General features: G+C 38.2%; 1 protein-coding gene across 1 annotated transcript in view; it reads right to left on the bottom strand.

The window, feature by feature from the left end:
• chd6 (chromodomain helicase DNA binding protein 6) overlaps nt 1-25023 on the bottom strand; it is a 189323-nt gene that overhangs the window by 131210 nt on the left and 33090 nt on the right. Inside the window, exon 3 of the mRNA XM_030135292.1 lies at nt 12314-12363. Coding sequence (XP_029991152.1) covers nt 12314-12343 — 30 coding nt within the window. The 5' untranslated portion in view covers nt 12344-12363. The remainder of the gene's footprint in view (nt 1-12313; nt 12364-25023) is intronic.

The raw sequence follows: 25023 nt of genomic DNA, 5'->3' as shown, positions 1-25023 counted from the left end.
ACAAAAAGCTCTCTGTCCCATGATTCCAGTTCTCTCACATCTACTGACACACTTACAGATGTTATCATCTCCAGAACGTCTAAGCAGGTGCAGGTTTACAGTGTGTTTTCGGTTTTGTTCTGGACTGCAATCCTCACCATCTTGACAACGTTCTGCTTCGAATAACCTGCAGCTGCAGATGTGCTGTGGGTTTGTACAGAATGTAGAGGAGCGTGTTAATGTCATCACTATCACTGGTTTGTTATCATTCCTTCAGCACTATGCATTCTCTAAACATTTCCCATTAGACATCAATTCCTCAGCTGGGATGCCGTTATCGCTGTGTTGTTTCAAGATGTGGCAGATTACTTGATGGCCACTTGAAATGAAGATGAGATATGAGAGACAATGGTGTTGCATCAGTGGAAATCTCACCACCTCCTACCTACGAATGAGCGTAAACTAACTGTAAAGCATATCTCCTACTTCTACCCCTCCTCCTCCACTCAGGCCAAATATTATTCCATCAAATCCCTGCCATCAGAAATATGCTGTTCTCATGTGACACAACAAGCATGCCTTTAAAATGCTCATATCAATCAAAATCACATATTTAGCAAAGCTAAAGCTCATCTTACCTGATATTATTAACTAAAGAGATTCAAGCCTCTATATTTTACATTGCACATGTCATAAACTTAATCTAAATACACCCATCAGCTGTTTTAAAAATAATATCTCCTAAATCAGCAGGCAAACTGTATTTCTAGATGAAGTAGATGTAAATCAATTAGCAAAATACTTAAAGTGTTAAACATGTTTGTGAAAAGTGATAGATGCATATTTATTTGGACACTTAAAAGATCTTCTGCAGTCATCTCAGAAGCAGATGGAGCCTTTTACAATCAGGATGAACACAAGCTCTGTGTGTCTTAAAGGCTCGGGGAGTTTTTACATGGTCTGCAACAACAACAACAAAAAAGACAATTTCACTTTTCTAGGCATTGGATTTGTTTGTCTTACACTAGGGATGCACCGATCCGACTTTTTCAGTTCCAATACCGATGCTGGGGCCTAGCGTATCGGTCGATACCCAATAGCGATACGATATCACTGTTGATTTAAGACGCTACAAGCCATACCTAATGTATTAAGGCTGAAAATAAGTTCATAGAAAACCAGGCAATTCATGTTGGTTTAAGTTTATATTAAAAGGATGCATTATTTACTTATTTTCAGATATTTCAGTTGATTGTTAATAGTAAAAGAGAGCGATAATTATTCAGAGAAAACACTTTAAGTAATTTCAGAAAGTACTTTTATTTGGAAGTCTGTCAAAACAGGAAGTACCTTTATGCTGTGTTTTCACTATGTGGAAACTGGCTCGGCTCGACTCGACTCAGGTACCAGATACTATTCCTGGAGACTATTTCCATTACAGGATACTAACGACTTTAGAGTACCTGGACATCATAGCGATGTGGCACATTACTTCCATGTTGTCTGCTCAGAGAGTTGCTGATAAATTCGCTTGTTGTGTGTTGTCTCATCAAACTCATGCTGAATTTTTACATCGGCCACCAAAGACTGAATTTCCTGACTGAATGGTGTAGTTTTGCGGGCTGTTATCATGTGGATTAACCTACCGCTTTATTTAATGTCAACTTCTGCATCTGTTTTTTGTAAAACGGTGGGTCACAGAGACAACTCTCTGACCAATCAGTGGTCTGCAGTGTTTACACGTCACATTTTAGCATCTGGTTGACTGTCTTGGAACCTCAGTGGAGGTGATACCAAAAAGCTAGTACCGGGTACCAGATTCCAGGTCCTTTTTCATAATGGAAATGCAAAAAGGCTGAGTTGAGTCGAGTCGAGCCGAGCCGGTACCACGTAGTGGAAACGCAGCATTAGACTGTGTGTACAAAAGAAAAAAAATTACACTTTCAAGATGTGGAGTGCCAGTTACCTGTTTGTGTTCTGTAAGCTGCAGCATGTTTTATAATAAACGCTCGGTTTGAGAAGAAACCTGTCTAGTCATTAATTGCTAAAACTCCAACTACACTACAACCTCCAAATCACAGACCCCTTAGTTTGCTCCATGTTGTCTGTCTGTGTTTGCAACAGCTCCACTGAACTTTCAGCATGCATGACGCAGCCCGTGTTGCAAAAATTTCAAGGGGAAGGATCGGTTGCTTTTACAGATCTCCGATCCAGCTAAAATGTTGATATTGGGGCTGATATACGATCCTAATATATGATCGGTGCAACCTTGTCTTACACCCTTTGGAGTGTTTTTCCACCGTTTTTTTTTTTTTTTTTTGTAAATCATAGAGACAAAGAAATTCCTAATAAGTCCACTTCTACATACAATTACAAAGGTGGTGTGAAAGACTGCAAATAGCTGCGACCTGAGGAAAACAAGCTGCACAGACTGTGTTCATAAAGAAACTTAACTGTGACCTCAGATGAAGAGAATAAAGTTTGGCACTTTATCTGTAGTTTAAATCCTATCTAACAGATTGCTTCCAGTTTGTTAATGTTAATAATGAATGTTCTCAATGGACCACAGTTAATCAAGGAGTTCCTCAAGGCTCAGTTCTTGGACCAATACTATTCACCTTATACTTGCTTCCTTTAGGTAACTTAAAAAGGAAACACTCCATCAATTTTCATTGTTACGCTGATGATATCCAGTTATACTTACCCCTCGAACCTAATGAAACCAGACTTCTTCCCGGTAGTAAATTGTGATGGTGTTTATTACATAGTTACTGGGATGATAGAGGTCTCTATTGCTGGTTACTAACAGCTGCAGTAGTAGTAGAATATCCACTGTTAGTACTTGGAGAAGTAGAATTAACAGTTATGGGTATTTGCCTATTTGCATATTTCCATATATTTTATATTTGCATTTGGGTATTTGCATATTTCCATATTCTCTGTCGGGGTACGCATCTGTGAGCACCCAGAAAATGGACAGAATTACGTACAGAATGTAGGCAGAGGACGGACAGAACGCTCCGTCCATATCCATCTGTATCTTTAACATAACTTTCAGTCACCATTACTTTTGTCACCATCATTTAGTTTGAAAAATCTCCACATTGCTGACATTACTCCTCTGCCACGTACCTGATGCACTTAACTGTTAACGTCACGCTACTGTAAAGTGGTATCGGTGTGTTTGTATCGGAGCATTTTTTCGAGTACGAGCAGAAGTACACACGCTCAGTATCGGACTGATACCCGCATCGGTGCATCCCTACTTTACATCCATTGAGCCTGGTGCCAGCTGTCTGTGTTTTTCATTTGGGGAGGATATCACTACTTCCAAACCAGCATCACTATTCCAACTGGATAGCTCTGCTATTGAGAGAGATTCTCACACTGCAAAATGACATTGAGATCAAATCCAGGGCAATACCTGGCATGAAAGGAGACTTCTGGAGCCTACCGCTGAAACAAAAATATCCCAACTTCAGATGTGCTTTGAACTTGACTGCACTGTTTGGATCAACTTATTTGCGTGAGACTGCTTTCTTCTACATGAAAATCATCACATTGAAGTAGAGATCCACAATGGCAGACATTCATCTAGTGACCTGCTTAAGGCTTGCAACCAGCTCCTACTGAAACTAGCTGCCTCCTCCAATGCCAATAATCTAGCTGAGGTAGGGAAATATAATTGTTGCAACAGCATTGCCACTCACAAACTAGTTTTGAGTATATCTGAAAGGGTTGACAGTTTGTTGTGTACATATTAAATGCATAGATAGGCAATGGATACAGCTTCTAATGTAAACTGATAGATGTCAACAAGCTGGCAACTTTAAAATGAATCCTTAGTTTAAAAATGGTTGGCCACCCATGCTTTAACTTAATGCTGGAAATGTCAAATTTTTTTGTGTTATCCTCAGTGTGGCCCTAACACTGCTTTGTAAACAAACAAATGGTGGTGTGGTGACAGTGAGAGCTGGCGCTACTGCCTCTGCTGCTGCTGCGGTACGAGGCTGTGTGCTCAAGTGACAGACTGCTGTGCCACATCACACTTACAGAAATTCTGACTCATCACTGTGCGTGACTCACAAATATTACAAACAAGCCAACGTCCAATTGGAATAAAGAACAATAAAGTACACTGATCACAAAGGTGTGAAGACACCTGCAAACAGAAGCAGGGCCTCTGTCAGACTTAAGTAACAAAGCAATTAAGGAGCACAGAGTGTGGAGACTGATGCGTGTAATTAATGTTATGTCAAACTTAATCTTCAACTGTGCTTTATTTTAGAGTGAGCAGTAATTTAGTACAAATCTTATTGCAGACAGGTGTACTATCACATAATCGAATTAACAATGAATGTGGGCTTTTAAGCAAAAACTGTTTATGCTACAAATATATTTCATTTCACTGGAGGAAGTTTGTATAAATTTACATACAAAAAGGTGAAAAAAAAAAACTTTCCACAGGGTTTCCTTCAGGGGTGGGAATCGAAAACTGGTTCCGACTTAGAACCGGTTCCAATTGATCAATTTCATTGAGATTGTACACCTCAAGCATTATCAATTCTTCTTAATGATTCTCTCATTTCCTAGCACAGTGTTTTCTGGTTTTCCCTAGTTCACATCGTCGTACATTATGTAATTACATCACCCACTGACCTGCTTCAACTGCAAGGAATCATGGAGAGGAAAAAGTGATCCAAAGCTCAAGCAGTATGTACAGTTTTTGACTAATAAGGTCGAGCTACGTACAAATATCCTTCCGTTTCATGGATTTTAGATAATGAAAGGCACAGGCAGGCTGATGATTACACAGATAGTCCTCAGGCAGCAGGCCCCTCAATTTGGCCCCATGTCAAGTTACCCCTTTCACGCTTGCTGCTCAGGGAAATGGGTGGAGTGAGGAGAGGATGCAAGAATGTCACCAGGCAGTGACCAAGTTCATGGTGAAAAGGTTTACATCCTTTTTCTACCATACAGCTACCCGATCAGTCAGTCTATGAAGCCTACAGCTCAAAGCAGATGCACATCTAACTAGTATGTGCAATGTTTTAGGTTGTATATTACAGCCCATTTGAGCCCATACGGCATATCTGCACAGAGCTTTTAAAAATAACGTCACAGCGTGTGTTTAAACCTCACAGCCCAAAAGATCCACCAATGCAGCATTGTTAGCACTTGGGCAGCAAGGGCACGTGCTGTGGTGAAGTGGATGAGGAAATCTCACATGGGCAAAACCATCCTCACAAAGAAGCAGCAACTCCTGAGTAAGTATCCATGCACTGCTGTTTTCACTAGATTCAAATAAGTAGTTAATATATAGTGATATAAAATAAATCAAATAATGATGATTTATGGTTATATGATATTCATTGTTATGTGTGATGTGCTTATGCTGATGTTCATCTGATTTTGTTTTTCAGACCTGTCCCAGCACTCACTGATTATTGATGTAAAAACACAGTGGAAAAAGAAAAATCTCTCTATCAGATAGAGATTTTCTGAGCAGTTCCCTGCCATTCAGGCTGTAATGATGGACCCAAGGATAAAAAAGCAGATTGAGAAGGAAAAGTAAGGGACAGATTTTGCAACTGTTAAAATATGGCTTATTTTAAAACTGTGGATTATAAGACTGCAAGAGGACTTGTGTGTTAATTGCTAATTATTTGCTACTTTAGACTGATGGAGAAATTGCAGCCTGATGACTTCACAAAGGCAGAGGAGTTTGTCCAGCTGATGCAGGTGCTTTACACATCAACTCCGTGTCTCAAGTGAAAAAAAGTCCAACCAGTGGTCAAATTCTACCCATCTTAAAGAAGTTGGAGTGCCACTATTCCATCCATGAAGCTAGGGGACTCCTGGGACTCACATTTGCTAGAAATATAAAGGAGAAGATCTGGACTGATCTCTCTGCTCGTTACCAGGTACCATAGCTGATATTAATTCATACTCCATGAAAGGCAGATTTCAGACACTCCCAGGTTTTTTAACATAAATGTTTCTTCTTTTCTAAAATTAAGGATGAAGAGATCCAGAACTTCCTGGAGGAGGCAACAGTGATGGACCCAAGGTTCAAGCTGAAGACGGACAATGATGATGCCATCTGGGACAGACTGAGGAGCACAGCAGTAGCAGCTACACTCACAGCAGCAGAAGAGGTATTCGAATCACAGTCTGGGGCACATTTCCATTGTGATGCTTATATACTCCGGTTCCATGCATGTGACTCTCACAATATGTTTCTACTCAAGCTACCAATGCCAGAAGACACGCAGAGTCAGAGACAGCATGAGGATGTGGAGGAAGAGGAAGGTGAGGAGGAAGGCCATGTAAGCATAGTTTATTATAATGATTATATGGTATATATTAATAAGCTTTAATCAATTCAAACCACTAAAACAAACCTAAAACGTTTATGGTCCTTTCAATGTCAGACTACCTGTAAAGCACCCTAAGACGGCTTTAGAGGAGCTGTTTACAGAGGAGGAGCAAGACACACAGCAGGTAGCTCCCCAAGAGACCCAGAACATTGGTGAGTGTCTAGACTTAGAAATACAAATGTATAGAGGCCTGCCTGCCAGTCCCACCTCATCTGACCCTGTTCTGTGGTGGTGGCAGAACAACAACACTTTGCCACTTCTGTATGATGTTGCACAAACATATTTGTGCACTCAGGCATCCTCCACTCCCTCAGAGAGGGTATTCTCCATATCAGGAGATACTATTAGTGTGGAGCGCTCAAGAATCCTCCCTGAAAAAACAGATATATGTGCGTCAACCTAACTTGCCGTGGCTCTAGCGTGATTGGTTTGGTGAGGCGTTACTTAATTGCTGTTCTTAAGTCTGTCAAAACATGGATGGATGAATTCTATCAAAATTGTATCAAGCATGTCTCATATTTCTATTGAGGAAAAGTTATTTTGCGATATATATCGTTATGGTTGTATCACCCAGCCCTATATTATGTCTATATTTCTACATATTATTTCCCATAAGTCTGTGCCAGACTTGTGCAACAGCATAATATGTGTGCATCTAATCTTAAATTTGTGTGAAACTGAATGCACAGTATTTAACCACACAGATCACAGCAATATACAGGGTGTCCCATAAGTCTCCATACATAGGAGACATAATACTTTCCATACATATATGGTTCTAACATGTATTTCTTTATATTTCTTCTTTATAGTTCTTCAGCAGTGGAGGACACGCATTGAAATGTGTTCCCGACAAAATGGCAGTCATATAGAGCATATTATATAAATAAAAATGGTTTATGTCAGGAAACGTTTATTTTTCCTATGTATGGAGACTTATGGGACATCGTGTATTTGAACTATGCACTGAGGCTCAAACTGTGAACACACATTCTCTAGTTGCTGACGCTGACTGTCACCATGATGCCAAACATGAGGGACATCAGGTCTTCATTTAGGCACATAAATCAATGCAGCTCTTCAAGCTACCTGGTTTGTGTGTGCACATAGTATTTGATAATACTGTACATCACCACAGATAGCTTCCGCTTATTACGACATTTCTGTTCTTGCTGTAGTTGTTTCCAGAATCAACTGTGTTTTCGATCATCACTATATAAAACCATTACAATGTGGAATATGAATACAAAATCTTCATGTACTGAAGTAATACAAAGTTTGAAACATGTCTCCAAGCAGGCAGCCTGACAATAACACACTTATAGAAACAAAGCAGGCTCTCACTGACAGTACCATTATCTCAATTACATGATCCTTTACATCTCATCCTCAGCAGTATTATCACTCCATTCAGAAGAAGGTTACATCCTGCATAGGCCTCTTTAATAAAAGTTGCTATTCATGCGTTTCAACACTGACAAGAACTGCCTTAATTCAGAATTTGGGGTCAAGCTTCTCTAGAACCTTTTAGCCTCACATACTAATATTAACTTTCCTCTTCCAACGGTGACTGCTCTGAGTGCTCCTAAAATGTGTGCAAATTACAACCACTCCTGTCCCTGAACACATCAAGTATAGGCAGAGAAAGACCAAAAGGCCTAATAACATGGCTCCAACACCGCTTCTTAAACAATGCGATTTTATTTTAGTCACTGACGGGTCGTTAGTGACGTCATCATGTGTATCGCACAGCATGCAATCTCATACTGTAGCCAATTGAAGTAGCTCAGCGTGAGACATAACACTTTTCTCAAATCTTTCATGGACTGACTGCACATGTGCACTAATGACAGGAACCAGATGGGGCAGCAATAGAAGGCTGCTGAAACGAGGCTACGCAAAACAAATGGTCCAAACATTTCGTATGTGACACAACCAAGATTACAACTACTGACATTCTGTGATGCATTGAGTGTGTAAGGGGCTATGATGGAAAGATGAGTGGATGAGTAAGATATGGGGGCGGAGCCAGTGAGCTGGTGTGTGCGAAACAGGTGCGAGCAGGAAAAAAAACAGTGGATGAGTGAGACAGGGCCAGCAGTTTCCCACTCATTTTTCTGTCAGTTACTTTGGCGTGGTTAAGGCCAATACTAACCAATACTGTTCTTCCAATAAAGTAACCAGTGTGGAATAAACCCTTGTCTATCCTTCTGGCGTACAGTATTTTATTGCTGCAATGAATATAAATAAGAGCCATGGTTTGTTAGGGGGTTTTTTTGTTTGTTTTTTTGCAGTTCATAATCTGACTAGTCCTTACAGTAGTCGGTGACTGGTATTGAGTCATGAGTTGCTGCCCTAGTGATTAGTCCACAACCCATACAGGCTGTCACAGGGGTTAATATTCTTATTTCTAGTCTGTTGTGGGGTTCTTTAAATACTGACCAAAAGTGTATGGAAAAAACAGTGAAAACAAGTGTCCGAAAAATATTCAGCCAAAAAAAAAAAACAAAAGGGTGGAAAAAAAACAAACACTATTTACAAATATATACACTGCTTAAAGGAGTTCACAAACAACTCCATTCATCAAGAAAAAAACAACAACAAAAAAATCACAACAATCTTCTCAACGTTCTCTCAAAAACTCACTGTTACTTTCTCATGTAACCACTATAAACTCTCTCTCCTTACTGTGACAAAACAGCACGCTTTAAACCCATAGCCCCTCTCCTGGGCATGGCACATCTTCTCCAAGCCCGTCACATTCAATTATTTAAACACAGAAGCCCCAGTAATAGGGTTTTGCCATCTGTGTTAGGCTGCATGTACTTGAAAGGTAGGTAAAGTGTGAATATATGTGTACACATATGAGGACAGCCACTGTGAACTCTCTCTGATGGCACAAAGGTGGAGTAAGGTCAAAAGTAGAGTGCAGGATCATTACTGCTGAATTTGGAGGTGAGTGAAAACACGCGTCTGTCCGTGGTCTGGTATCTGTGCATGCATGTGTGCATGCATGCGCGAGCATGTTGTGTGTGGTGTGTGTGAGCTGCGGCTAGAGATGGAGCTGCAGTGAGGGCCAGAGCTGCTCCGTCACACAGTCCGACCACTTGATTTACCACATGCTGAAAGGTAACATACAATATATACAAACAGAATACGGAAAAATATATCAAGCACTGCAGCTTTAACAGATACAGATGTTTATTAATCCCTTGAAGGAAATTAAATTAATGTTTCAGTTCCAGATTGTCAATTTAGTTCTGTGGCATATTTCCACACAAGGCAGTTATACAAAATTAATAAGAACCTTTTTAACACAGCTTGAGGGTATCCATTCAGACTCAGACTCAGCTTTATTGTCATTCAATCATTAGACACAATCAGAATGAAACAGTTACCCAGGTCTGTGTGTGTGCAGCATGAAGGAACAGGTTACAATAATGAATAAAAAAATAAAAAGATAAGAGCTAAATAGAATAGAATAAAAACTACTACAAAACAGTAAAACATCTTAATACTGTATGTACAATAGCCCATCGCCTTCATCACTCGGCCACCTCGTTAGATGACTTCTGGGGTCGTTCATAAAAATGCGTAAAATCCATTTGTGTCAGGGGCACTGACACGATGAGATTTAATTAAAGTGGATATACACTAGACCAGGGAATCCCGAATTGGGGGTCGTGTTAACAGGGGGTCGCAAGATGAATTTCTGAGGTGAATACAATAGATCAGTGGTTCTTAACCTGGGTTCGATCGAACCCTAGGGGTTCGGTGATTCAGTCTCAGGGGTTTGGCGGAGGTCAAGACACACGCTCAACTCATCAGTCGGGTGTGTGTGCCGGGCTAGGTCCGTGTATGTAAACAAACGGCTTTGGAGACTCTTTCTCTGATTGACATCCAATATACGTGGTGTATTGTTGTTGCTTATAGCACTACAACACATCCGTAAGTGTTTATAATCTCTTCCACTCGTCTGACGATGAATTATTTTCCACATCGTTGTTATGACTTTTGCTACTTCCTGTTAACCACGGAGGCAGACATGTGTAGCATTTGTTTACATTTTCAGTCACCGCACTGGTCAGTTACAATCATGTGACGACCGACGCACTGTTGCCAAGGTGAAGCCACGCATTTCTGAACTGGTCTCTCAAAGACAACAGCAGAAGTCACACTGATTTGCAGTAAATATTCCTTATTATTGTAGCCTGATGGAAATTAGGTGATGGGTGTGTGTTAAAATGTTAAAAATGATAAATAGCATAAATACAATAAGTTCATTATTGGAATACATAAGGTTAAAAATTAAAACCATTTCAGTGTGGTAGTACTAAAAAAGGTCATGTCTTTGTGAAAAGGTATGTAATTTGTTGTGAGTTCATGCATTGTATTGGTTTTGTTCTTTGAACACAGTGATGTTAATGCACGGTTCATTTTGTGCACCAGTAAAACATATACCTGTGTCTTGAATTTGAAAAAAATCATATTTTATTTTTTAATAAAGAAGGGTTCGGTGAATGCGCGTATGAAACTGGTGGGGTTCTGTACCTCCAACAAGGTTAAGAACCACTGCAATAGATTAATGATGGTATCAAGACATTCTTCAATTTAAAGTAAGTTTGCTATGCAAATCTTCAGAAGTACAGGAAGTACTTTTAGTTTAGAAGAACACAGCTCTTAATAATGGCATGTGAACAACAACTTGACATTGGCATAAACACAAAACCCCCCTTGAACCCCTGCAAAAAAAAAAACAGAACACAATGAGTAAAATGTCCAGTACCCCCTTGTGTGTGTCCTGTGCGCACGTTTTTTTGTGTTAAAAAGTATTGTATTAAAATTAAGTTTGCAAAGGACAGCAATAGTGCTGCAACAACGAATCGATTAACCCATATAGACCCACTGCTACTTTTGTGGCAGTTCCCAAATTTTTTTTTTTTTTTCTATTTAACCTTTCTTAAGTGATTTATTACAATTTATTACAATATTATCTTTTGTCTTTCTGCACTGTTTCAGTGAAAATCAGGAATTTTTCGATATTTCATTTATAAATCGTACTTTAATCTTCATTCTGATGATACACTTGAGGATTATTATATCAAAAAGAAAACTCAAGAAAATTTGACTTTTCCAGTAAAATATATCATTAACTGAATGTAAAAATAAGCATCTCCATCCACCGTCATTGGTCCAACTCCATGGGTTTTACTGGTGAATCAGTGTTGTAGAAGATGACGGGATTTCTACGGTAACTACAGAGTCTCCAAACATCCAAATGGGCCATATCTGATGACCATAAAAAGATGGTAAACTGCATTTTATACCAGTTATTTACATGTATTGATAGGACTAATGGACCAACAGGTATTAAACAGTTTACATCAGCAGATGGTTTGAGTTGTCAATTGCCGTTTGGGTCTTTATGGGTTAAATCAATCCAAATCAATTCTTAAGAGTTGGCAACGAATTCGGCAGTCGATTCATTGGGTCTTGAGCATGTTAGTATTTAGGCATGCCTGCACGTTTAACCGCATAACCAGAGCTGGTTGAAGACTATAGCTTGCTAGCCTCTAGCCATAACAAGTCTAGGTAGCGGGTTAGTGCTTGGTCCAGTGGATATAGGTTGGAAGTTGTGAAAATTTCATGTAAGCTCTGAAGTAAAAGAGGCATAAAAGATGGGAGTCGGTTTCACGCAGGTTATGGTAGTTACAGCACTTATGGAACGCACCCCCATGTATATAGCTTTTATTGGAAGCACCTGCTGCTGTTAATATGTGCACATTTACACCACAGTGGCTGAAGCTGTGTGAAGATGACCAAAAGCTGACGAACACTCAAACACTGAGACTTCAAATATATTTAGAGCAGAGCTGCATGAGTAGAGTTTCTCACAAATGACCTACTTTTCTAATGTGAGAGAATGTGTGTGTGCGTGATGTCACAGCACAAACCTGCTGCTTGTCCTTCTTGTGTATTTTCATCTTCTATACCTTCACTGCATCTGTGAACAGAAGAGGACATCGCTGTTATTACTTTCAGTTTTACAGATAAAATGTTCAGAAGAAATGATAATTGAGAAAAATGGACCTACTACTCTGTTCGTAATTATTTTTCATTAACTGCACCAACATAGAATTTAGGTCAGAGAAGGGCAAAAGAAAATAAAATAATAAGACATGATGAAAATAACCTACAAGACAGGACAGACAAAAATTGCTAAATAAATTTTGCAAAAAAAAACAAAACAAAACAAAAAACATGATGAAAACAAGGTGAAAACTACATAACATATAAACAAAATGAAAACAAAACAAGATAAATCAAGATAACATACTTAAATACTGATTTTTATGACATAGTGCTTATTTAGCTCATTTTAAAAGCAGTAATATACAAAGAGTGAAATCTATTATACATCAAGTGTAAACAGCAGCTGCAAAGTCTTTTCACAATAATTGACCACTATCCACTTTCCACTGCCCCCCCCCCCATACCTTGTCTTATATCTGAGCCACGGACAGTGGACGCCCCATTGTTTGCTACAGGGATATTTTGGCCTTTTTGCTGCATGGTATCAGATGAGTCAGATGACGCCATCTCCAGTATAAAATCAATAGTTCTCTTCATTTCCAATATGTTTTAAGGTTGTTGCTCAAGAAGGGAAAAGTAACACGCATGCACACATTTATTTCTTTATTTTTATTGTATTTTTCTTATACTTCCCCCCATTGCATTCAGTAAAGAACATCAGGGTCAGAGCAAATCAGAGGCCGATGAAGGAATATTACAAACATACCAACACTTAACAATAAGGAAGGGTATCGTTCAGACTTTACTGACACAACAACTCTTATCGATACTAGGGATGCAAATTATCGATTAATTTATTAATCAATAGTTGGTTGATCTTATCGATCGATTAACAATTAACTGATAAGCGGCGATTTTCCTGAGAACCTGAATTTCTTTTTCAATATGGTCTATAAGAATAAAAGCTAAATACTGTTTATATGCTTCATGAAAAAAACATGTCATATTCCTTAATTATTGATTTATTGAACCATTGGATACAGTCAGTGTTTCCTGTGGAATTCATTTGTTGATGCGGCGGTGTGTAATGGGGGGGTGCACACGCATGCGTTTCGTCAGTGTGTGTGGGGGGTACTCTGCCACATGCGCACAGTTCAGCTGGGGGATGCGTGCGTGCGTCACTTTCCGTCCTACTTATAATACTATGGGGGCACAGGGTGGTGCAGTCCATGCAGTCCGACCATTTCCCATATTTATGAACGGACCCACAGTAAAACAATCAGCTGTTACTGGACACTTTAAATCATTAACTCGGAGTTGTATTAGGGCAGCGGGTTGCTAACATAGTGGTACATAACAAAAAGGGCAGATAAACAATGAGCTAAACACCAAACTAGACAGCTAGGTTTGGTGACAGATCAGTAATGTTTGTGCACCAATATGTAAAAGACCTGCTGGTCCGTGTCCTCGAGTGAAGTGTCCATTTTCCCGTGTAGTTGTCTGGTGAACACTGGCTGCTGTGACTAGGTCGTCTGAGTGTGTGAGCTGCTCAGAACTGCAGTGTGTGACAGAAAGCTGACCCGACACTCAAGGACCCTTACTCAGAGATATTAGCCAAACTAATTTTAAGCTGCGGTTACACGTATGAGAACTATTTTTCTTTCTCCAGTACCATTGGGGAAATTAATAACGTCATACCTTTTTCATACTCCAGTCTTTAATAATGTGGCCCTGGGGCACATTTGGTATCAGGATTCAGTAACAATCACTACTCATTTGCCAAAGATATTTTTACCAAAATTACATTTATTTGACTAAAAAGTAATTAAAGTTATTGTTTTGCAAGCTGGTAGTAGAGTTGGGCAAAATGTCCAAAATTTTCATTATCATTTAAAGAATAATTTCTAGTTGTTAATGAAAGTTGACACAACCAGATGGTTATTTGTGGTATCAAATTATGAATAAAACACAAAATACACTGAAACCAGAACAACTAGACACAAAAAAGACACAGGACAAAAACAGTGCAAACAGCAGTATAAGATGAAAACATACACGACACATCAATAAACAAGTTCATAAAAGGTAAAACAAAACAAGAAAAAAAAAAATCAATGATTTATCAAGAAGTGACAAGACATGAACACATGAACTCAGCATACAATGGCATGGAATTGGCCCACCCCCAACAAAACACACTACAGACAAATAAGTAAAACATGCCTTGTTGGATGATCAAAATTTCATCAAAACCTGCCATTTTCTGTGTAGTTGGAACTACAGGATTTCACACAGTCAGAGGAACTTTAAAAACAGTAACACAAAGATAGTAAAATGGGTATATAATGGGTAGTGTGATGGTTGGACAGTGGCAGGTTTATTGCAACAGACCAATTCCTGTAAGTCAGAGTAGAGCACTCTAAAATACGTCAATACAGGAGTGTTCTGTGAGGCAAACACCTTACAGGGGTTTCACATTAGTGTCTGTCGATGCAAAAACGCAAAACAAGATGAAATAGAGAACAAGGTAGAGTTAACAGTCTAAACCCTGAATAAATGTAGTAAGTTTAACAAGTGAAAAAGTCTAGTGGTGTGAGGTCTGGTGAACAGGGAGGGTATTCAACGAAACCCCTCTGTCCAATCCACCTGTTCGGCAAGTTCACCAGACCTCACACCACTGACTTTTTTATGGGGATACCTACAAGACAAAGTCTCCGCTATGAGACCTGCAACAGTCGCTGAATTGAGACCAGCCATTGAACATGAATGCATGCAAATACCAAGAGATTTGTTTTGTAATGTGTGCGATTCCATTGCTTGGCGTTGTCAGTAGTGTCTGGACCAGAATGGACGTCAGTTTGAGAACAGGCGGTGACAAAACAATAAAATGATATTTGTAAATTCTATTACATTTTGAAAATTAAATGAATTTTAATAAACACCTACTTTACCATTATTTAAAGTGTGTATACATTTTTTGGGACACCCTGTACTATATAACCATCCCCCCTATAGGGTGGGGGTATAATAACCAGTTGGCCAATTTTTCTCATTTCAAATTTTCAAAAATTCCAAAAATGTAATTTAGCCATTAAACTGTGCACTGCACCAATGTGTGTCGAATTTGAAAATAATTGGTTGAATAGTCTTGGGAAAAAAAAAAAAAAACAGTTGCACAAAGTTAAAATTTTCCAAAACTTGTGAAAAGTCCATGAATTGAAATTGAGTCATCTACCTTTGCACTGTGCCTCTCATAGAGCTAAAAATGTGTCAAACTGAAAAGAATGAAAAGAATCGGGAAAATAGTGGTCGAGAAATCAGTTGGACAACAATGTCGGACGGACAGGTGGAAAGACGGACAGAATTCCTGGAATATACTATATACCCCCTATATACCTATGGGGCAGACAGGAGTATAAGAATAGTGCATCTCCAGTACTGATATCACAGAGTACAAATGGTCAAGAGTTTGTGAAGATCCAGCAGAGTTCTGAAGAACAGCCTTACAGCAACTCCACAGCTCCAGCTCCAGTTCCACAGCTTTACCACTGAAAACTTCTTCTATGCAGTCAATTTTGTACCTCAAATGAAAATACCACCAACATTACGTTAGACAAAAAAAATGCATAAAGTAAAATTCAGCTCAGTCTGACTTTCCATGATACACTGCATCTAAATTTAACTCAACAATAGGCTTTACTGCAGAGGAATGGAAAAAGTTTCAGGTAGAGGTCAGTAATTTGGGTCACACTTCTGAACCACAGAGGAAGAATCCACTGTTACTCATAGTTAGTTGGAGACTTATTAAAGCAGAATTAGAGGTCAACCAATCATGGATTTTCAAAGACCAGTACAGTACTGAGGTCAAATATCCAAGTCAAAGTTATAAAAATTCAAATGAGTACATAAGAACCTCATCTGGACTACTGGATAATCATCAAACTTGGAGGAATAAACCAATAAGTCTAAAACTGAACTATCAAACATCTCGATAGCTCAAGGTGTGGTTTTAATATTTTAGCAAATATTCTCCCTAAAAGTCAGCAGTTCCAGTAACATTAATATAAACACCAACCACTATTGGAGACCAGTTTATCTGAATCAAGATAAAACAGTCCATCTCAGCATCAGTCAGTCAAAGCTTCATTCTCAGTGACAGATTTGCTGCTTTTTTATGAGACACTAGGCAACTTTATTAAATGCCTGCAGCCTTTTAATTTTTAGTAATTACAGGTAGTGTGAAAGGTAAGTCAACATTTTTTTATAAATGTGACTTGTGGCAAAAGACACAATAAATGTTTGCTTTCCAAATGCATTCAAGAAATAATCTGTTAAGATTAATGACAACAAAAATCCAATTTCTTTAAAAACAAACTAAAATATAAATTCAATCAGGTTGGAAAACAATCTAGATCGTCAATGTTGATCTCAAAATGTTGAGAGGAGTAGTTGAACTTCTGTTCTAATGTCCAATCTGTGTTGGCACCTCCCTCCATGTGACATAGACCTGATATTTTCTACTTAGTGAGAAGCACAAACCTGAACTAAGTCAAATGTTTTCCTGTTCCCATCTGAACCCAGAGGCATGTGACCTATATTCAACAAACATTTTGGGTTCTAAACAGTAGACTTTGTAAGAAGTGACCCCTCTCTGAATGTCAAGTGTCAGACTGAATCAAGGGTTAGGGAACCTCAGCTCCCAAATGAAGTCACTGAATGTATTTTGAAGTGTAATACAACTGATGGCCACTAGATGCTGTTCCACAAAACCCTGGTGTCATTCATTTGACTTGGATTCTCTGATAAATGATCTGGCCCATCTTTAAATTGCTCCTCCATTAATAGAAGAGCAGGTTGAGTTGAGCTTTGACGTCATCTGGGTTTGACCCTGACTGACAGATATGACTAACAGCTCACTCATCTGCAGTCTGATTTTCTGAGATTCTGTTTATTTAAAGGTGCCCTGCCACACAAAACCATTTTTTTTACTTGTATTTTTTGAAATATGTTAGGTCCATAGGTGTTTGCGTTATGTAGTCAATGTGAAAATGAACCGCTACCCCCTCTGTCTGCTATTGCCACTGAAAAGAAATAAGCAGACAAATCAGGCCAATTAGAGAAGCTGGTCTATGTGACGTGTTGTTGCCTGAGCTCATTACTATTCATGAGCTCGCCCAGTGAGACCACGCCCACAGAATTCGTCTAGCTCAGTGGCAGTTTTCGTATACAGAAAGAATGGCGGAATGTCAAAATTCTTGTGCACTATATGCTCGAACAGAACTTCAAAAATGCACGTTACCCAAGAACCCAGAGTTGAGGATCAAAAGGCTTCAGTTTATTTTTGGAATAATGCCACAACACTATAATTTGAAATTAACTCTCTGTTCCTCACATTATAAAGAGTGACATCATCAACTTCAGTAAGTTCAGCAGATGCTTTGCAGCAAGGTTGCTGTTGAAGCCTGGAGCAGTACCATCGCGGCAGTCTTCTGAAAAACCAGGCTCTCATTGGCTAGCTGTTAGCCAATCAGAGTCAAGCAGATTAGCAAGTTGAATATTCATAAGAACTGGCAAAAATTGAGCTGAGTCTTCAAGCAGACTTTCTATACCACCTTAGAATGGCTTGAAATTTGGTAACCAAGGCATTTTTTCCACAAAAAAATGTTACAGAGTCCATGGTAGAACTTCAGACATTACTACAAAAGTAATGAAATATGTGTGGCAGGGCACCTTTAATCAGATGTATTTTTCCTGACAGAGAGCTCCCCTGAAGTTGGAGTTAATACGTTCCACTACCCAGATTGTAAAATGACCTTTTTTCCAGTGCTTGCTGAAGTTTCCCATTTTACCTACTCCATCCACATTCACACTGATATTTTGCAACACCAATAATATTTTTCTCCAGCCCTCAAGTGGGCCTTTCATTCACACATAGTATTTAGGCTGCAAAAACTGTGATTCTTTCCAAACTGAAAACACTTTCCAAAGTCTAGATTTTTATGTATCCCTTTCTAATGAGAATCTTAACATGCAATGTTGCAATTTCCTTGTCATCAGAGAGATTGGAAAACTTTGATGTCAGATCCAGGTGTATAAATCAGTGTATGACCTGCAGCAGATCTAGGTCAGCAGGGACACCTTTGGGAGACTGACTGGACCAGTGTTATGGACCAATACACATGATGTAAAGAACAAGTCGAAAAGTAAGCAGAGCCCACTAATACCCCCGCCCGGTCACACAACACTTTGCCCCTCCGGCTCAGTGATACTTTGCCTACCCAGGGATTCATTTTAAGCCTAAACCTTCAATCTTTTTAAAAACTTTTCAAAAATGAGTAAAAACAAATGCCCATATGTGAAGTACATTTGTGTGTAACTTGAAAAGAATTGGGTGAATAGTGTCTGTGAAATCAGTTGGACAAACTGTCTGAGGTGACATTTTAGAAAAAAAAAATTGAAAATTCAGCCATCAAACTGTGTATTGCACCTCTCCTAGTGATAATGAACATGTGTGTCCAATTTGAAAAAATCAGGTGAACAGTGTCCAAGAAATAAGTTGGACAAAAATTGTAAGTTGAAATTTTCACAAATTTGTACAAAAATAAATATATAAATAAATAAAAAAACTGAAAGAAAAATGGGATGGACAAAAATCTCGGGCAGACGGACGGAATTCCTGTCCAACACAAACTAAGGTTCGTCTGACTATTTGGACTAGTTTGTGGTTGTTTATGCATGGTTGTGTGGGCAGAGTCACTTTGTAAAACAAAGGTAATGTAGACAGGTAATTTTTTTTTAGATCCACATACTTTTCGGTTTAGAAGAAATATCTGTTAGTGTGGATGATAGAAACAACATACTCAGGTGCACTATCAGCTTACCCATTAACCCTCACAGATGGCTCTGACCCGTCGTGTTCCTGTAGCCCCACCCCTTTTATAATAATAATGGATTGGATTTATGTAGTGTTTTTTCAAGGCACTCAAAGTACTTTACAGTTGAGCCATTATTCATTCACTCCACAGACACATTCTTTTGTCTAAATATGGTCATTTCTGGTCACAATAACCCAATATGGCGACAGCCAAATAGCAAACTACTGGCCTTAAAACAGCAGCTCAGAAATCAATGGATGATGTCATGGTTCTTCTACTGGTCAAACACAGTCTGAGGTGTGAACACAGTGTCCCTCAGTGCCAAGCGTGTCCCAGTGTCTACTCCAGGACAAAAGGGTTTGTTGTATTAGTATAACAACTTATTTAAAATATTTTTACATGAAAAAGATTTTTTTTTATAACACTGACTTATCAACAAAAATTAAATGCCTATGTTCAACATGACTATAGTATGACTGCATGGTTATAACTTGCAAGCATTACACTGTTCCTTATTACTATCTCAGTCTTTACATAATTGCTACATTGAGTACTAAATTGATACTTAAGAGCCTGAAAGAAATTAGAAAATAAATAAATAATTGAAAACTGAACAAATTGAGCTAACATTAAGCAGGTAGTACGAACGGGCATAGTTAAAACAAATGGTGTAATTTTCACTGCCTAATCTCTATCTCTCAGGGCATGTTCTCTCCTTATGAAGGGTAGAGGTTCTGTACAACGGGGTTTGACAGGATTAATGTCAAGTTTGTCGACCAGACGCAAACTAAAAACAAGCTGTGTTTTTAAAGAGAGAAACTACAAAGCTAAAAAGTATAAGTTTTACAGCAACAACATAAAAAGCAAGCAGGACACTGTCCAGATTTTATAGAGATGACAATGTGCGGGGCACAAAGATTAAAATGTGAATAAGGGAACACATGTGTCCATTTAGCATCACTATTAAACCGTACATTCATTCATTCATTCCTTTTCTGAACCCACTTTATCCTCACTAGGGTCACGGGGGTCACTTGGAGCCTATCCCAGCTACTTATGGGTGAAGGCAGGGTACACCCTGGACATGTGACCAGTTCATCACAGACTGAACATATAGAGACAATCACTGTCACATTCACACCTATGGATGATTTAGATTAACCAATTAACCTGTCAGTGCATGTCTTTGGATGGTGGGAGGAAGCCGGAGTACCAGGAGAGAACCCACGCAGACACAGGGAGAACATGCAAACTCCACACAGAGAGGTCCCACCCCCATCGACTGGTGCTAGAATTGAACCCAGGACCCTCTTGCTGTGAGGCACAAGTGCTAACCACTGCATCACCGTGTCACTGTGTCCATAAACTGTACATATAAAGCTGTATAAGTAAAAATAAATAAATAAATAAATAAATAAATAAATAAGAGTGCTATTTTCTTTATATTGTTCTGTGCTGTGAACAGTGTTCACCTTTAATAAAAGTCAGAATAATAAATAAACCTGGTGAATAAAACATGCAGCTATTTGTCCAGACAGTTGTTCTGTTAACATTTACACTAGTAACCTTAAACTACTAATGTCTTCAGCATTCATCCATAAAGGAGGCAGAAGAGGGTGCATCCCTGTATGGCGTTGTGTTCATATCTGTTACAGTCCCATTTGATGGCTTCTTCTGCTTTTCACCAAATCTACACATCACAGTGCAGTTCCACTAGTGCAATGGAAATTTCCACAGGAAGAGTACAGGTGCAACATGGCTACTACTAACATGTGGGTATACACATGTATGTATGTTTATGAACTATCCGTGACTGTAGGTGGAGCCTCATTCCAAACATTCTTTTCTAGAGGAACTAGGACATCTTCCATTTTTTCAGATATTATCTAACTTATTTGGCTGCAGTTTCTTATGAGCTGGGTTTCCATAGACAGAAATAACCAACGAATACTGGAAAAAACGGAAAAAATAAGAAATGACTGGACCTATCGAAAGGAATTATTATTAATGTGATATAAACATTTGATCATCCATTCAATTGCAAAATAAAATAATTTGTAATATATACTATAATAATGTAAACAATCAAATAGCCATCTGGTTGAAATAAATCTATTTTTCCAGCTCATGCTTTGCTACATTTAGGAAAGTGGTTCTCAAACTTTTTACAGTGGAGTACCCCCTGAAATTTAGTTTTTCAGTCAAGTACTTCCAATTCTCACTTCAGCATTTCTGACTGAAAAAATCTGGCAAAATTTGTTCCTGTGACAAGTGTCTGTTTTTATTTTCAAAACTCTGTAAACAAACAACATATATTTAAGTTTAATATATTAAAAATAACAAATCAATAAAAACAAAATTTTGCAAAATATAAACGGAAAAGTGCCCTCTTTTACTGGTAAGAAAAATAAATTAATTGGTCATTAATGAACAAATGTACCTTTGATCAACAAAAAATAATTACTGAATTACTCAAACTCATCTCGAATATCATAAAATACAAATGTTACTAAGCATTAATTTCAGCATTAATTTTCATTATTTCTTTTGTATTCGTACATGACTTATTTAATGTATTTTTCCCCAAAAAATTCAAGTACCCCCTGAGCTTCATCGAAGTACCCCTGAGGGTACACACACCCCCATTTGAGAAAGACTGATTTAGGGATAACATGAGGTGACATGACAAGTTTCCAGAAGGGACACAAACATGGAGGTAAAAAGACTGGACTGATATCCACTGGGGCTGCTACTAACAGTTCATTTCATTGTCCAGAAATTTGTCAACTATTTTCTTGATTAAATGATTAAATGGTTGGTCTACAAAATGTCAGAAAAATGTGAGAAATGTTTCTTAATACCCTAGATAATGTCCTTGTTCAATGTCTTATTTGATCAAGATATACGAGTTTACTGGGCGACACGGTGGTGAGGTGGATAACACTGTCGCCTCCTAGGTTCTATTCCAACACCAGTTGACATGGTAGGACCCTTTTAGTGTTTGCATGGGTTCCTGCTTTCTCCCACCATCCAAAGACATGCACTAATAGGTTAATTGGTTCATCTAAATTGCTCACAGGTGTGAGAGTGAGAGTGATTGATTGGTTGTCTCTATATGTCGGCCCTGCAATGAACTGGCGACATGTCCAGGGTGAACCCCACCTCCACCCATAGGTAGTTGGGATAAGCTCCAACTCCCCAGATTCAGACTCTTCAGTTGAGAAGATAAATGAATATTAGTTTAGTGTCACAGAAGAAAGGAACCAGAAAATCTTCACATTCAGAAGCTGCAATCAAACATTTCAGTCATTCTCCTATTGCTAATTCTCTAACTAATCAAAGTGACTATTAATTATCAAAACAATTGCCAATTCAATTGATAGTTGGCAATTCATTGATTAATCAATGTAGCTCCACCAACATCAACCAAATCCAGCCCCAGTACTGAAAACAACATCTAATTGCAAGCCTAAAAGTCAGACCTACTTGTTTTGTTATATATCTGACTGATCAGATGTTTTATATTGTAAATATATTTCACAGCTGGTGAAAACAAGTTTTTCCATGCAAGCATTTTAAAATTCCCTACAGACATGTTTTAAGACTAAAGAATATATGTGGAATATTTGTATTCGATAGTTATTGAAATATCAAGTTAAAAATAGTTCAAAAGAAATGGAAATAAAAATCCAGTATTTCTGAGTAAAAAATATAATTTCATTTGAAAACTTTTAAGTCCTGGACATGCTGACCTTTCTAAATGTCTATTTTTAGTGTGTACAGTGCTCAGCTTTAAATATTCATATTGCTCTTGTAAAAGTAGCGCACCAGATCCTGGCTCATACCAACATGTGCGGTCACAAATCCCACATACAAACTTGCACCATAATCTTAGATTTGAGGTGAGTGCATTGAAACCTTCTGTCATTCTACGTTCAGCAGAAACAGAAAAACACCTGCACAGTGTTTGTCCTGTCAGATTTCATTTAGGCAAAAAAAAAAAATTCCACAATTTATGAATTTCCACTATCACACTGATACAGAATAGTGTCCAAAAAGAAAAATCAGATGTACAAATTTTCTAACTTAAAATTTGCAAAAAAAAATTTTTTAAAAAGAGTAAAAAAACTAAAATTTTAATTCAGTCATCAAACAGTAGTTAGTCTTCGAGAAATCAGTTGGACAAAATTCTCGGATTGGCGGACAGAATTTCTGTTATATCTATATACCTCCACCCGGGTGTAATAATAATAATAATAATAATAATACTGTGTCATTTTATTGTAATTTATTTCTACTTTTCACTTGACACTTTTGATCGTTCACAAAATGTGCATTAATTGTATTGATAGTTCATAATACATGGATGGAACTTACTGAAATAAGATGAAAGTATCATTAAACTTTGCCATTACTTCAAAAGAAAAAAAAGCAACAAAATTAAGCATAAATTTAAAACTAAAGACAGAAGTGAAGCCTGTAATTCCTGGCTTTAAAATGACTAAAATAAACCAATTTCCTTATTATATTACAGTCCACTCATTATTATATAGTCATTTTTTTTGGGCCAACGCTGGTAAAACAGTAATCAGTGAAGGGTCTTCATGCATTTGATTGAACCCATTTTATTCAGTAAATGGTAATTCATGTATTATTTTCAGTCATTTAATTGGCATCTGGAAGAGAACAAACAGAAAAAAGCTACTCTGACTTCAGCGTTTCATGTGAGAAGTCAGCCCAAAGTTTCATTTTGAGCTGTTTTAGCCTCTTCTGTTGCACATGGGCAGATTTCCACTTCCATCCCATTCTAATGCTATCTAGGCAGACAGTCATATGTCTTTCTTTTTAGCAACTTTAACAAACCAAACATGTATGCCCATGAACACATAAACTACTTACTGCTCGGTGAAGACAGCAGCAGACAGCTGTTGTCAGAAAACAGGTATGTGCGCACCGTTTAAAAGCAGTTCATGCCAACTCATCATTTCCTCCTGCATCTTCACGGTAAAAGCCTTCCAGCAAAATAATTAATTGGAGCTTTTACTATGAAGTGCATACACAGCTCTGAAGTCACAGTGATTCATGTGAGGATGGAGCTGCTGTTTACAGTAATTAGATTTAAATCCATATTGGAGCTTTATTTAGATGTTAATGACTGCTTTTTCTGACAAACACATTACAGTAACTGGTCACATGAAGAACTGCAGGCACACATAGGATAAAAGGTTGGATGCACTTAAATGCACAACTAATCAATAATGTGTGCTGTGCTGTTGTGCAGAAACTTCTTCTAACAGATTCATTAAACACATACTGAGGAATGTTTAAATAAAAAAAACATGTCATCACAAGCAGGTCAGCTTCACTGCGCTTCACACAAAAACACTGCTCTCCTCATATTTTGTACACTCAGTACGTGACAACCTTCCACTGCTTAACACATGGATGATAAACCAGCATCTGTGCTGCTTTACTCAGCAGCAGCAGCACCTGTCCTACTGTACCATAAAGGATAACGGCAGTACCTGCACACAAAGTTTAAACCAGGCCTTCTTCAAGCGAGTGACACTAAACACTGCTGTCAATACGAAACGTTAATTATAAATGAAGAAAACAATCTGTCTGATTATTGTGTGAAAAGCAAATTTTTCCCAGACACCTGTCATGAAGACTAGTGCCACCAAAAAGCACACAAATACTGTTCTCTTTAGTCACTTTAACCTTTCTGGATAAAGCACCTCCTGCAAGGCTTTAGG

Source organism: Sphaeramia orbicularis, chromosome 5 (genome assembly GCF_902148855.1).
Source record: "Sphaeramia orbicularis chromosome 5, fSphaOr1.1, whole genome shotgun sequence".
In the NCBI taxonomy this organism is placed as follows: domain Eukaryota; kingdom Metazoa; phylum Chordata; class Actinopteri; order Kurtiformes; family Apogonidae; genus Sphaeramia; species Sphaeramia orbicularis.
The sequence above is the reverse complement of the archived record's forward strand: the minus strand, read 5'-3'. Positions and strand labels throughout refer to the sequence as shown.